Consider the following 16452-nt stretch of genomic DNA (forward strand, 5'->3'; position numbering starts at 1 on the left):
GGGGCAGCAGAGAAAGAAAAGGTTAAATATCTCACAAAAATACAAATCCCAGAATTCCATAGCATTGAGTCAAGGCAGTTAAAGCGATGTCAAACTGCATTAATTCTGCAGTGCAAATGCAGCCTAAGGTATCTTTCCACATCACTCAAAAGTTTCCATCAGCAGTTTCTCCAGCTCTCCAGGTTTCATTCTGAAAGCATACAGGAGAATGATGGGGAAAGTCCCAGGCTGTGGCTCTCATTCCCATGGGAGGTTTGGATGGCCCTATCTCTGCTTTCTTTCCACTGGCAGGCAAAGACTTACTTAGCCATGCCTTTGGCTCTTAACTCTTGTGGCAGAAGGGCGTTTTAAGGGGGTATGTTGCACTTTTATCTTTTTATGGCATTTTAAGGATGATTTAATTATGTGCTTTTTATAGAATTAGTTTTAAAAAAAACCTTTGCATAATTAAATGAGAGCCAGCGTGGTGTAGTAGTTTGAATGTCAGATTACGACTGTGGAGATCAGGGTTCGATTCCTCACTTGAGCATAAAAATCCCACTGGGTGACCTTGGGCAAGTCACACTCTCTCAGCCTCAGAGGATGGCAATGGCAAACCCAAAGCTTGCTCAGAAAACCCTATGATAGTTTCACTTTAGGGTCGCCATAAGTCAAAACTGACTTGGAGGCACACAACAACAACAACAACAACAGAAACAACAACAACAACAAATGTTAGCTGTGCTTTGTTTTAATTAGTTTTAAGCTACCTTGCGTCCTAGACCAGGAGAATGATAGGTTAGTAATTAATTTATTAACTAACTAAACCTTTCCTCATTACTTCCACCAACACTAGTGTAGTTTCCCTAGTGAAACAATCTTATTAGCTTCTGACCACTGTAAAGGAATTCTTCACTGCTCTCACAGAAGCACAGTTTCCATATTCCCTGGGAACAGGGAAGGGCTATTCAGCCTAAATCCATGATCTAAGTCTGTGCCAAACAGAAGCCAATTTCTTCCTCAGTAGAAGAATTTGGATCCTGCTCACAGCAAAATTAATTAGAACCTTGCATGTTGCTTACGTATTCCTGTTCTCTAATTCATGAGGGCCCAGTGTGATGCAAGCCTTGGCAGTTTCATCCTTATTGCACATAGTAAAATGAACAGGGAATCCTTCTTGCCACTACTTTCCTCATGTTAAGTGCACATGCCATTTGTTAAGACTTCTGTTCAAGGAAATGTGCTGATTCTTCCCAAAATGCTATCAGCAAATCCTGGAGGGAATCCTAGCATGTCAGCGTGGAATCTTCACGGGCCTTTTATATTCTTGGTTCTCTTTAAGAAAGTAAAACTGTGTCTGGGGTAGTGTCAGCACGGACCAGGATACTCCAGGAGCAGCCCAGAGTATTTTGGTTCCAAAGCTGCTCCGACTTCTCCTTGTTACCTACAACCTCCCAGTCTGACACTTGGTGCTGCAGCAGTGGCAACTCTTTTACACTGAGGTCAAAATGAGGTGCCCAGATTCAATCACATGGCTAGGCATCTTGTTCTGTCCCCAGAGTGAGCGATGTATGGCAGCAGTGGCTGTACCAGGCAGCACAGTGGGATGTGTTTTAAACAACCGTCCAGTATTAGAATGGAGGGCTCCAGATGTTCTCCAAATCTCCAAGTCTGGTATGAACAGTCCAAATGACATCCAGCTCATTCAGAGCCAAACCCCGGGTATGCCGTTGTAATGGATTAGTTCTTTACTCACTAGTTGTTCTGGGAATATCTGGAACAACCAGCGAGTGAACAACTAATCCATTACAAGGGAGGGCATACCCCAGGTTTGGTTCTGAACAAGCTGGACATCGTCCGGACTGTTTGGACCAGGTGCAGAGATTGGGCCCTCTGCTGTCTGAACTCCACACTGGGTGGGTGGGATGGGGAGGGGAGGGGAGGCAGCTTTATATGGCCCACAGAGAGAGGCTTAGGTTATACATTTGGCCCTCCATATCCATGGAATTTTTTTATCCAAGGACCCAACATCCATGGCTAGAAAATATTAAAAAATATATGAATTCCAAAAAACAAACCTTGATTTTGAAATTTTATATATGGGATACCATTTTGCTATGCCACTGTATTTAATGAAACCTGAGCATCCACAGTTTTTGGTATCCAGAGGGCATCCTGGAACCAAACCTCAGGAGATACCAAGGGCCCACTGTACTACCTTGGCTACCAGGTTGGGAGTTACTTGATCTTTGCCTTACAAAATGGATTCTTCCCATAGATTAAAACAAACAAAACCCGCCACGCTTACATTTCAGAGAAAGTGGTTGTCTCACTGGCACTTTAATGTTCAAGAATGTATTTATTTGGAGGCACTCCCAGAATACCTCCCCCAGCATAACCAGTGACCTTGCTGGGTAAGGAGTTCTTGGAGTTACAGTGTTTCAACCACTGTCCTTGATTCATAAATGCTGGACAGTAGTTACACAGCATCACTCCAGTAATGCAGTAATCACATGGCATATCGGTAAATATGAGATTACTTCAACTGATAGGAATTAATAAGTATTTGAGAATATATATTAATTGAATTCTGGTTTTGTATGTGTGTGTGCATGCATGTGTGCGCGAGTGGGTAGGAAGAGAGTTTTCAGTTATACAAAGGCATAGCAGAAAGGGTTTGGAGAAAAATTATGATAGAAGACAATTTGGCATTGGGACAAAATTTTAATTTGGGCTAGTCAAAATCAATGCAAGCTGAGCCCTGGATGTACATACAGCATCTGTCAGTCAAATATTTAATTGTATCTATAATATTTTAAAAGGAGTACTTCAATTTTACTTAGGTCAACAGAGTTAAATGTTCTGATTTAGTATAGCTCCAGGATGTACGGTGCTGAATGAGCCAAAAGGCTGTTCTTCCTGGAATGAGATACTTTTGCTTCCCAGTGTTTTGCAAACATTGCTTTTTTAGGAGAAACAACTCCGGACAATTTGGAAAAGCAAGTACATTCGTTTTCATTGCCCAGAAAAGATTCTTAGTTTTTACATAAAGAGTCACTTTCTTGGCAAACCTTCTTCCCCACCTCTAAATTATCTTTTCAAATCCTGGCTGTTCCAAAAAATTATTCACCTATTCTGCACTGGCAGAAGCATAAATACTGTACTCTTGTTATTCTGTTTACTGTACATGTCCATGTGCTTGCAATACTGTTCACATCGCTCTTCCTCTCCCTTCAACATTTTTTCTTTCAGAAATGTCTGGCAAAAATCCTCCTTTAATGGTGATAGCTGAAGGTGCTCTCAGACATCATGTTTACTTTAAGGCAAAACTGCTCCAAGGATCCTTGTAGCTGTTTCCATGACATCTTCCATTTATTGGTGACAGGTGCTCACAATGATCTTTTAAATCAACAGCATCATGACACTCCAGAGAGGACGCGTGTGCCCAGAAATTAATTCCTTGTGGACAGTGATACTCCAGGACATTTGTTCTCAATCTTTGGCCCTTCAGATATTTTGGACCTCAACTCCCAGAATTCCTGACCATTGGCCATGTTGGCTGGGATGTCAGAAAATAAAAGACCAAAACATCTGGAGGGCCAAAAGGGAAAAATGCTCAGGGGTGGGGTGGGGGGTACACACTGCATTTCTAGATTTCCTGCTGTGGGTTGGAGTAGATGACTGATATAACTCTGTTCTGACAATTTTAATGTCTCATCACTCACCCTTGAATTGCTCCAGGCAGAAATCTCAGCAAGGACTGTAAAACCTAGGTATTTTACTATTTAATAATACTTTAATACAAAATATTACTGTTTGAAGGGACAGATATGAGAAGTGAATTGCTATCATTTTAAAATGCTATTATTTTAAAATAAATGAAATGAAACTCATTTATTCTTGTGTAGTCCTAATAAAGTGAATAGGTTGGGACACAAGAACACAAGAACCAGATCATACATGTGGGCACAAATGAAGTTCCTGCTCCTTTAGAGGTATACTTCTGCTCAGTTGTCATGTGTAGCCTTTGGAAGGTAGGGTTGCCAATACAATCTCAAAGGCAGGGCCAGAGATGCAGGCCAGCTGCTCCTTTAATGCTTAGATCTTCTAGCAATTTACTTCTTGAAAAGTGAAGGGGCCTTTATTTCCTGCACTGCTGATCTGCACCTTCAGTTGCTGAACCATTAGTGCAATGCACAGAAACAACCTGCTTAAGCAGACAGATCTTGTCAACAAGAGCCCATGGGTTTAATTCCTCCGAATTCTGTTTCAAACAACTCTTGTTCTGTCTTTCTCAATGTGTTTTCTGAATGTTTTGTCAGGGAATGTCTATGAAGGATCCAATTTATCAAGCTGGGAATGTGTCGTAAAGCTTCAGAGTAGAGGGATCAGTTTGTTTTCAACTGCTGTGTCAAAAGCCAGTATTCTCACTTACCCGGGTGATTTGGATGTTGTTCAACTGTTGCTGCCAGTGCAGAATTGTCTCCATTCTGTGGACCCACATGTTGATATTCCCAACCAGAACAGACTTGCCAACACTTTGGACCAGGGTGCAAAGCGACATATAAAGAGTTTGCAGCAGCTCTCTTATTAGTCTGATGTTCTGCTGATCCTCCAGAACTTTGTATGGGAAAAAGCAAGAGCAAAGTAAACATTAAACAGAAGCAAAAACCAAAATAAGCCAAGGCAAACACTAAATAAATCTACTGTATGTCCTATTATCAGCACCCACTGAATGGATGGGCAGTGAAGAGTGGAGTCTGTGATGTTATGGGGCTTTTTTTTGGCAATAGTGCGGAAATGTTGTTGCATATGTTAGATAAATTAAGATAATATGGTTGTGCATGTAAGGTATAACATATACAATAAGGTAAGGAACTTTCAGGAGGAAATGAAAGAATGGAATGTTAGGAGAGTGATCTGAGGGGATTTTAAAAAGCCAAGTGTAGAACAGTTGGTTGGAGATGAAAGATTAGGAATTAGTTAGTGGGGTTTAGATGTTTGAGAAGTTAGGAGTGTTAGTCAGGGCCAGATGAAGAAGACAGTTAGAATCAGGGTTAGAGTAAGATACAGACGGGCGGCTTCATCATGCCCATTTTTGCCCCTCATCAATGCTGCACCAACTCCACAGCGTGGCACCAACATGCACCCTAAAAAGAAGCCGCCTAGAATGGGTATGGGTAGGGCTCCAGCAAGATGGCGCATGGGCTCTGCTAGAAGGGCTGGGCGTGTATGGATGTATGACGGCGCTTTTGCCCATCTGTATTGGGCCTTAGTTAGGGTATGAATAAGAGAGAATGTTGCTAGAGTTAGCCTCAATTAGGATTTATAGTATATATTAAAAACGTAATCTGTGATGTTATGTTCAGTTTCAGTTTAATAAAATCACATGTTCCAACTCAGTTGGAATTATGCCATAGTTTTTCAATCATCCCAAATCACTCAAGGTAGCCAACCAAAGCATAAAGGGTTGCCTTGAATTCATGAATGATATAACTCATATCATTTCCCACAGTGAAGCTGCAATAACACATTAAACTTGCAACCCTATTTCTCCCTTTCATTTAGATCTCCTTGGCCTAATGCTTGTTGCCTGTTTACACAGACTTTGTAATATTGAGTTCAATGGGACTTACCCTAAGAAAGCATAAATACGAACTGCAGCCATGACACCAATGAGATATATTTCTGAGTAAGCATGCTTGCTCATAAACCCACAGCGTACATCTTTGCTTTTACCTTTCTGTACTACTTTTTCCAAGATATTCATGAAGTTTTTCTGGGCAATTCCACTCAGTGATGTTAGCTGGGACTTTGCTATCAGCTCCAGCAGCTGTGGATAAAAATAAGACTTTAGCCTTTCAGAGTACAAAGACACCTTTCTAATCTTGGCTTTCTAGTCATATGACAGACAGTAAAACCGTTCAGAAATTTGTTTGTTGCTGGCTTGACTTTTTTTTAAAAAAGGAGGATGCAGTGAGAAAGGAGCAGGAAAGACAGATGCAAGAGCTTAAGTGATTGCAATCTGTGTGTCTCTTCTCATTGATTTAATTACTAAGCCAAGTCATTAAAACTGACAGCAAAGAAAAATAAATTGGGGCCATCTAAGTAGCTTTGCAATACATGAAAAGAAACCTGACCACACAGAAGAGTCAAACACCCCCTGAAAAATCATTAGAGAGAATAGTGTCCTTAGGCTGCATCTACATTGCAGAATTTGTGCAGTTTGATACCACTTTAACGGCCATGGCTCAATGCTATGGAATTTTGGGAATTGAAGGCTGCTAGGTGTATGTTCCAAAAATATATATTGGGGGAAATCAGCTGAACAGGAGGTTACAGACTGCAAAAAATAGCCCCAGGTAGCATGGCCCCAGGTACTATTTGTGGATTAGATATAACTATGCATATTCTAAAAGTCTTCAGGACACACTACACCGAACCGCTCCCTAATATTTGCTTCTGCTATCTGTCTTACTCTCTGTCACAGATTCAATGGAGAACTTGGACAAGTTTTGACCAAGAATCACCAGCCTCAATGAGAAAAAGGTTTCCTCCAGGGGTGTAGTTGTTGTTGTTGTGTGCCTTCAAGTCTTATCTGACTTATGGCTACCCTAAAGTATTACAAGTTTTTTAGACAAGTTTCTTCAGAGGGGGTTTGCCATTGTCATCCTCTGAGGCTGGGTGAGTGTGACTTGCTTAAGGTCACCCAGTGGGTTTCATGGCAGAGCCAGGAATTGAACCCTGATCTCCAGAGTCGTAGTCCCAAAACTCAAAATTTCTAGCATCACAGTAACTTAAAACTTCAGCTGAGCATTTCGAAATGCAAGTTGAAGCATTCAAAGAAGGGGGAAGACAAAGTGACAGAGGGAATGCGAATGCATCCAATGTAAGAGTCCAAGGTGTGAATAATTTTCAAACTCTCACCTTTTGGAATTTGGGAACTTAAGGAAAGTTTCATGGATGGGCAGAATTATTGTTTTGGGAAGCAGTAACCCTCACCCCACTCCCCAGAGCTGGTTTCCACCTTCTATTAAAATGACAAAAAGAGTATGCTAAGTCATGGGCTGAATTGCTTTGCTCCACTAGAATCTATGACAAGGGTTTATTTAGTGTTATCATCACCTTTCCATAAACCCAGAGCACATGGGATAAGGAGGAAGAGGATGAAATATGAGAGAGGAATGTTTTCCCTCTCTTTCCAGCCACTTGTCCATTTTACTCAGTGCTGTCAGTGCCGTGTGACTATCAGCTCCAGGCAGCAAAGTGGCCGAGGGTGACTGATCCACTCTCCTGTTTATCTTTCCGGCCAACCTTGAATGCCAACAGATGGCTCTCCTGGGCGGGCAGTTCTATTAATACCTTGCCTGGCCACATGACGGGCATCAAATGAGGAGGATGGAAAAAGAGTCACGACTAATTGGCTAAGTTGTCTAACACCGGATAATCAGCTTTATTCCTATGACTCACCATTTCAGGGAAGTGAATTATAAAGTAAAATACATGCACAACGCAGGTACTAACAAAGAATATGCATGCAAGAAAATTATGGTACAAGGATAAATTTAGCTGTCTATTCCCAAACTGCACACATGCATATCCAAAGTGGTACCATCACAGAATCCCTAGAGTTGAAAGAAACCACAAAGGTCATCCATTCCAACCCCCTGCCATGCAGGAATACTATCAAAGCAACTCTGACAAGATGGTCATCCAGCCTCTGTTTAAAAACCTCCAAAGAAGGAAACTCAACCACAATCAGAGGCAGTGTATTTCATTGTCCAACATGGTCAAAAGTTCTTCCTAATGTTGAGGTGGGAGCCAGAGCCAGCATGGTGTAGAGGTCTGAGCACTGGACTATGACTTTGGAGAGCAGGATTTGAACCCATGCTCAGCTATGGAAATCTATTGGATGACTGTGGACAAGTCACACTCTCTCAGCCTCAAAGGAAGGCAAAGGCAAACCACTTCTGAACAAATTTGGCCTTGGGGTCACCATAAATTGAAAATGACTTGCAAGTACACAACAACAATAAACCATCTGCAAAGACTAGGTGCATGTGCCCTGCAGGCTGCTCATCATCTAAGTCTGCTCTAAGCATTTGTGTTTTTAAATTAAGCTTCTAGTCCTTAGGGTTGTATGGAGTGAGAATGGTATGGCTCTCCAGTAATGTTGAACTACAATGCCTTGGATGTCCAAACCACCATGTCCACTTGTGAGGAATGCTCAGAGTTGCAATTCAACAATATAAGGATGGCCACAGCATACCTTCTAAAATTTCAAAGATGAAAACTGGGACATATGTGACCAAGCAATATCAGAGTGTGTTTAAGACAGGAAAAGTTACTGATGAAGATGACAAGCTAGGGCAGACTGCATCAATTTGCTTTTGCCTGAGTCTACAGGGAAAGGCAGGTTTCTCCCCTTTCTTCTTCACCTGTTGAATTGAATGCAAACTACTACTGAATTTTGAACTCATTCATCAGCAAATGAAGTAAGCAGAGGAAGAAGGGGGAAAGTGGGGCAGGAGGAGAGAGAAACCATGCCATTTAAAAAGCTATTGAAAAAGCAGGATGACAAGATTAATTGAGACTGTCCCTAGCAATTTGGGACAGTTGGAGGGTATGCCACACGTTTTCCATCCGTGTGTTAAATTGGAGTGTCTGAAAGATGATCAGGCCTTGTTTCTATGATCATTTGACTGTCCATCCCCAGGTGCCCAGCCATCAGAAGTTAGGCAAGTAGCACAGAAGGAACTGCACTTTCAGTTTTGGCATCGAGTATTTGTAATGCTTTTCCAAGATAATCTCACATAGTACATAAAATATGATGGTTGTTGACATTGGGCAAAGGCTTTTAAAAAGGGCTCATTTTTTTTTATTTTCCATCTACTGCTGCTTGAAACTTTACTAGTAATTTTATTGTTTACAGCTTGTCCTGCTCTATTGGCCCTATGTGCTGTAACACAATTCCCCAGGAATCAGTGTCTTTGGATTTCCCCAGGGAAATTAATACATCCATTCTGTCTTATGTGGCCACTGTGAGAGCAAGTGATCTGTTGCAAAACACTGCTAAGGGTGTATCACATGGCAAATTCCTTTAGAGCAAGGCATGTGTCACTGTCATCCCCCTATACAGAACACCTCAGATTATGAGTGAAGCTGTCTTAAATTTGGACAACTGAGCAAGAGTGGGGGAGGGAAAGAAAGACTCTGCTCAGGCTTGTGTTCAAAAAGCAGTCCTATACAAGTTAACTGGCTTCATCATTTCAAGGAATTAATAAAACCTTGTCCATGTGCAGAGGTTATGAAAAATGCAGTTCAATGGACATAAACTTTGTTGTATGCACAAAATTATTAAAAATATTATATCAAATTACCTTCAAACTAAGGGCATAAGGTGCATATGAAAACATAAATGAATTTTGTCCATGGTATCTCATTATGTACATATATGCAAATACAGGTACAGTCAGCCCTCCCTATCCATGGATTTTTTTGATCCATGGATTCAAGCATCCACAGGTTGAAAATATTTTTAAAATTTATAAATTCCAAAAAGCAAACCTTGATTTTGCCATTTTATATAAGGGACACAATTTTACACCATTGTACAGTATTTAATGGGACTTGAGCCTCCACGGATTTTGGTATCCATGGGGCTTCTGGGACCAAACCCCAGAAGATATCAAGGGCTCACTGTATTCCAAAATAAAACAAAAATCAAAACAAAAATCAAAACAAAAAACTTGAAATCCAGAACACTTCTGGTCCCCAGCATTTCAGATAAGTGAGACTCAACCTGTAGCTGCTTCCTAATTATCAAACCTTCATGAATTTCAACTGTCTTTTTTTGAAAACTTGGAAGCGTGCATGTGTATAAATCAACACAGCTGCCTCTCTCTCCATGGACATGCAGCTATAGGGACTGTCATGATGAAATCCTACACTTCAAAATTTACATCACACCATTGATTACAACTCTTCCATAACTGCTGAAGCCAGCAGTTTTGGCTATGGACATGGCACAATCTGACTGAAACACACACACACACACACACACACACACACACACACACACCCTTGTTTGGTTGTTTCGCTGGTTTTTCTGCTCTCTTGGAAGAGACAGACTCCAAGAAGATAATTTCATTCTATAGCTGGAGCCTTTCAGAAGCAAATGCTGGCTCCTCAACTGTTTATGTGGTATTTTACGATGTGAGCTATTACGCTCCAGGGACTTGGCCGATAGGATCAATTTATTTAAAACATCGTGTTCTTATTTGAGCTATAATGGCTGGAGGGAACATATTTTTCTCTTGGCCAAACCACCAGCCAATTTGAATTAGAGAGTTCTGAACTTATAGCTAGCGTAACACACCATTTCTGAGGCTCCAGGAAACAGAGAACTGGTTAGAGAAAAACAGTTATTAGTACTTAAACGTTTCAGCCTCCCCATGTTTTAATATCCGTACGGAGAAAATGAAAAAAAGTTGAAAATGGCTTGAACAAAGAGGCATTCCACAGATCACATATACAGTGGTGCCTCGGGTTACGAAATTAATTCGTTCCGCTGTCAATTTCGTAACCCGAAAGGCTTTCGCAAGCCGAATCCCCATAGGCGCTAATGGGGAAAAGCCGCGATTTGGTGTGAAATCGCGCAGAAAAGCACCAAAAGTTTTTTCGTAACCCGAAAAAACTTTCTTAACCCGGAAAATTTTTTTTAAATTATTTTTTTTCGTATCCTGAAAATTTCGTAACCTGGGTATTTCGTATCCCGAGGTACCACTGTACTTATCTTACTTTTATATTTGCTTGAATTCTTCTGCCACTTAATTGTTATTCAGTAGTTGTCTTATTTTGCTTTTTGGTGGCCACTGTTATTTCACAGCATTGTTTGGAAATGGTTTTGTAAGCAGTTTGAAGGGGTTTTAAGGAGGTTAGAGTGGCCCATAAGGTTAAGCACCAATTACTATTATGGAGTATGAAATAGCAACATTCTACACTCTACAATTTTGGATTACATAAGAATGTGTATTTTTGAATGCTCCTGTTCATTAAAAAATCCCTATAGGTAAGAAAACAATCTTTGCAGGGACTTCTGGGCTAGCCTACAACAAGGTTTGAATGGGTGAATTCAATTCCAATCAATTGCACAGCTCACAGTTTGCTTATTTTCTAGAGAACTCTTCAGCCATGTGCCTTGGAAGATCATTTCATGTATCGCTGAAGCCTCATGTATACATTTATTAAAGTGAAATTTCTGTCCTCTAAAAGCTTTAGTCTGTGGCCTGGATCAGATGCTTTATTAAACCGCAGTATAAGCACAGCGGTTTTAAACTGAATTTTGGGTTGCAAGCTCCTTTGAGCATCTGATGGAAGCTATCCTCCCCTCTAGTAAAACACAAACATTAAAATAAAAGGAAGGAAATCAAAGAAAAAACTTTTTTGTACCTAGTTCTTGAAACAACCACATGTTAAGAATCCCTGCTTTTGCATGAAGAGAATGAGCTTTAACAAGAGGCAGGCTTACATATCTTCTGCTTCTTTCAGCAAGACTAAAAAAAGTGTTTAAAGGCATTTGTTTCCAGTTAAGATCATCTACAGCTCACTGTGGTGGGGAGTGGGGACTGCATGGGCCAGAATACACCAGAAGCAGCATTCAGGTTCCAAATCTGCCCCAATCTCCCCCATTACTTGGGGCCCTCCGTTCTGATGCTGGGCATCTATTCACATTCACATCCCACTGTGCTGCCTGCTGTGGCTATGCATCACTCACTCTGCGGTCAGAACAAGGATCAGAACAGCATCAATCACATGGCTTGGCACATCATTCTAACCTTAGAGAAAGCAATGTGCCACTATGGCACAGCAAGATGCGCATGCAAACAGCCAACTGGCGCTGGAAAGGAGGATTCAAGATGCAAAAGGCAGGTATTTTAAAACACTTTATAAAGGGGGTGTACCCTAGTTCCTGTGCTGAATGGCTAGATATAGTCCAGACTGTTTGCATGAGAACCAGGCTACGGGCTGTGCATCATCTGGACTCCACACTCAAGAGGATGGGGGGGGGGGGGAGGGGGGAAGACGGGAGGACATTTTATTTGGCCTGGCCAGAAAGGGCCTGTGTCACCTGAACTGTGTTTAATCTCAACTATGGTTTGCTTGAAAGTAAGTCCCCCTCCCCTTCCGTATTCAGTATAAGCTCCTGTTGTTGACTTTTAAAGCCTTTAAAATATTGATTTTACATACTGTGACAAACCTCAGAAGGTTATTTTATTGTTGATATATCTTTACACCAAATATAGCATAGCATTTCTCTAGGAAATTACTCAGGTAAAGTCAAAATCAAATCAAAACCAAACCTTCCTACCTGATGAATTGTGCCACTCTCTCCTAGAGCAATTTTGTTATGTTTAATTACACATGAAAACAATACGTGTTTAAGCCATTCCTCCTCCCCCTCTCTCTTTCTCTCAAACACACTTTAACACAGCTACCCATTTCATTCATCTCTTGCACAAGGTGCCTCTTCAGTTACCTTCACACGCTGCACCACTCTACATATATTTAGGTCTAATGCACTATGTTGCACCTTAAATGAAAGTACACTGCCACTTTATGCCTGCTGCTTACTACCTCCCCCTAGCTGAAACAAGCCAATTTCAAATCATGGTTTATGAAGCTGGCTTCCGATGAAGCTCACTAGTTTAAGTTATAATCATAGCTTAAAGCAAGGCAGGACAGAGTTTAGGCTTTGTGAAGTTATCCCACTGTAGAAACCTGAGATTATCCAAGTGGAACTAAAACAAATGGAGCATGTAGTTCTTCCTTGCAAAAACAAACAAAACAAAAAGCAAACAAACAAACAAAAACAAAATACATCCCTCGTTACCGCAAGATGTCTTTATTTCAGCAGTACAATTTGGAGTGTCTACTTTTTTTTGGTTAAACATCTGGGAGTAAAAATACCTTTGCTGGTCTACTGTAAATCACCTTCTGCCCATCCTTTGTCTAGGATCAACATAGTGGGTTTGAAAAGTCCACCCTGCAGGACACAGCCACCCCCAAAGCCCTTTTCTGGTTTGAATTTTTTAATGTACTTTTTAGCACTTTTGACCAAACTGCAGCCCAACAGCAGGACTCACAGAGGCCAAAGGTTGTAGTTGCCTATAATATGAAGACACTTTTGTATATTCACATTCTTCTCCTTCATGGACTGTCTGAGAGCCGCATCTACAATGCTTTAGTGGGGTAAACTACTTCTTACACTCACCCGTACAACATAGTTGAACCGTCTGGAGTCCAGAATGGCATTTGAGAAATCCAGTCTATTGAAAGCTTCTCCCAGGGTGCAGTAGCCATGGCGCTAAAACATGAGAAAAAACAAAAATTTGATTTATCTGTATTTGAGGGATTCTGAAGAAAACCAAGTGAGCAGATGGCCTGAAGCTAATACTGCAGGAGAATCTTGATTCTAATGCATTTCAAAGGAACTGGGTCCCTGCTTAGATCACTAGAGGCTTGGATCCCACAAAATGAAACACCTGCAACTAGACTCTGCCCCTCTCTTGGGTCTAATCTGCACTGCAAAAATAATGCAGTTTGACAATGCTTCAACTATCATGGCTCAATGCTATGGAATCCAGGGATTTGTAGTCTGTTGTGGCACAAGAGCTCCCTGAACAGAGAGGGCTAACTGTTTCACAAAACTATAAACCCCAGAAATCAATAGCACTGAGCCAAGGTAGTTAAAGTGGTGTCAAACGGCATTATTTCTTCGATGCAGATTAGACCTTTGTCACTCGCCTTTCCTCTGACCTTCAAATTCTCCACAAAGGTCTCTCACAAATTTTCAGGGCAGGAAATACCTTTAAAATAGCAGCAGAAAACCATTTGGATATTCATTTTATACAGCAAAATCACATGGCATAGCCGTCTTGGAACTATCCCACTTCAGAATATAAGTGGGGGCACTGCATTATATTCTAACTCCCATCAAAAACTGTCTCTTTATGAAGTAGGTAGGGAGATTATAGAATATGAAGAATTTAAGCATGCTGTTTCTTGTCAGCAGTCTGAAATGGAACAGTTCTTACACCTTTACAATCTTATTAAATATGAATAGCAGTAGTAGAATCCAAGCTAATTGAGATTTACCAATCAAAGCCAGCACCTGCAATAATATATATTAGTGTTAGTCATTGTATTAGAATGACTTTGCTCAGTTATAAGTCATTCTGGCTATGGATAAACAGAAGGTATTTTAGGCAAAACTGCACTGTTTAAAATAACAATGGATACTCACTTCTTTTGTGCTTCCTTTGTGCACATAAATCCACTTTTCTTGATGAATATCTGTTCAAACACAAATAATTTTTTCTTATTTAAAATCATATAAATTCTAAGAGCATCCTAAATGGCTTCGTTCTGTTTGTTTTCTCTGGATTGTAGCAGGTCTTATGCAACAGGAGCATAACTTTGCTCCCAAAATGTTTGCTTCCAAATTCTTCACATTTATAAGAGCAACCATGGTATCAGAAATTATATGTGGTTCAGCTGAGAATATTGTGTGTTGCCATTTCAGTATCTTCCCAACTGTCAAGATCTAAGAAGACCAGACTTGCCAAATATTAGCAGAGGTGAGAAACAGGTGGTGAGAAAACCATTATGTTTTGGTTATTAATCTTACAAATTTGGGTTAAATATCAGAACTGAACCACCACAAAGACTCCACCACAACAACACTAGGTAGTTTCAGGCACACAAGCTTCCTTCATAGAAGTCCACAAAGAGAATGGAAGCTACCACAACCATTTTAAACTAACTGTAGTTCAGTTAAATATCCAAACTGTAGTTAATCTGAACTATGGTTTAGGGAAACAATCTATAATTTATCATACTGAATTCTCCACTAACCAATAGTTAAGATTAACCATAATGTAGGGTGTGGATATTGTTGTTAGTTCAACCCAGAAACAAAAACTTCCAATCTCCATTCTGTGGCCACACCAGAGATAAAGAGAGGGGGAAATACATAGGCTCAGCACAAATGCATACAACACTAAACCACAGTTTTGCATTAAGTCCAAACCAGGCCATAGATATCGAGACCCACCATTTTAATTGTGGACAGTATTTTTAAAAATGAGGTGGAGGAGAAAGAGATAAGTACTGGCCCCTGCCTTAAAGCCAGTCTATCTGCCTTGCAAGCATTGCTTCTTATGGGGATGAAACAGGATTAGTATTCAAACCTATTTAGCACATATTCAGAACTCTTCTTTATTAATGCTTGCCATGTTCATTATTAATCATGAACACACATCCCAAATTTGAGCTGTAGCACAATTTAAACTCTGCCTGGTATACAGATTAAGCTAACAGTATTTATATCCTGTTGAAATCTATATAAATAGGGTTGTCATAACCCGGTGGCCCCCGTGCCAATCACAGTTTCGGGGGGCCCCTCCCGGTCCCGGTCCGGTTTGGGCCCCCACCCGTGCCTTGTTCCCGGTTTGGGGGCCCGCTCCGGCCATTGCCGCTGCCGCTAATGTGGCTGCTGCCGCACCAACCCACCTCCTCCTCCGGCTCCGCCTTCCTCCTCTTCCTCGGCGGCAGAAGTGCCGCCACCACTGCGCGGGCTTGCGCACCGCCCAGGCCTCAGCAGGGGCCAGTGGCACTTCCCTCCGTGCGCGCCTGCCCCGGTTCCCTCCACGCGCATGCGCCTGCCCTATTTTCGTCCACGCGCGCACCTGCCCCAGTTCCCTTCCTCCCGTGCCAGCCATCATAAGGAGGAGGAGGGGGGAGAGGAGGAGGAGGAGGAAGGAGCCGGAGGAAGGGTGCCTGAAGGCCAGGGCAGAATTGGGCCGGAGGAGGAGGAGGAGGAGGAGGAAAGCTGAGTCAGTGGCCATTAGGTCTGCCTTGGTATTTTGGGGTTTTTAAATTATATTTAAAAATATAAAATACTTATTTTATTTAATTTTTTAAATTTTTATTATTGCTTTTTATTTTTTATTTTATTAATTTTTATTATTGCTTGTTTTTGTTTTATTTCATTAATTTTATTATTGCTTTTTATGTTTTATTTTATTAATTTTTATTATTGCTTGTTTTTGTTTTATTTCATTAATTTTTATTATTGCTTGTTTTTTATTTTATTACATTAATTTTTATTATCAAATATATAACCCCTGCCTTGTTTTTTATTTATTTTTTCATTATTTTTTATTATTAAATATATGCAAGTGCATTTTTTGTGTATTTATGGTGCTTTGAATGCTAACAAGTCTGCCTTTCCTGGACAATTATAGTGGTGGTGGTGGTGGTGATGATGATGATGATGATGATGATGGTGATATTGATATCAACAAGCCTCTGAGGCACGGCCAATGTAACTTGCTGTGATTTTTACAAACTCATGCGCAGTGAAGAAAAACCACAGTCCCTTGCCCAAGTACACACTTCTGAGAAGTAAAG

The 16452-nt window shown here is 40.9% G+C and overlaps 1 protein-coding gene across 1 annotated transcript in view; it reads right to left on the minus strand.

The window, feature by feature from the left end:
* The window catches only part of FBXO32 (F-box protein 32), a 37802-nt gene that overhangs the window by 6355 nt on the left and 14995 nt on the right, over window positions 1–16452 (minus strand). Inside the window, exons 3-6 of the mRNA XM_089517912.1 lie at window positions 14285–14334; window positions 13253–13345; window positions 5719–5812; window positions 4415–4599 (exon numbers count right to left, since the gene is read on the minus strand). Of these exons, the coding sequence (XP_089374038.1) occupies window positions 4415–4599; window positions 5719–5812; window positions 13253–13345; window positions 14285–14334 (422 nt within the window). The remainder of the gene's footprint in view (window positions 1–4414; window positions 4600–5718; window positions 5813–13252; window positions 13346–14284; window positions 14335–16452) is intronic.

Source organism: Sceloporus occidentalis, unplaced genomic scaffold (assembly GCF_023333645.1).
Source record: "Sceloporus occidentalis isolate IW3139 unplaced genomic scaffold, rSceOcc1.0.p SCAF_3, whole genome shotgun sequence".
Classification (NCBI taxonomy): Eukaryota; Metazoa; Chordata; class Lepidosauria; order Squamata; family Phrynosomatidae; genus Sceloporus; species Sceloporus occidentalis.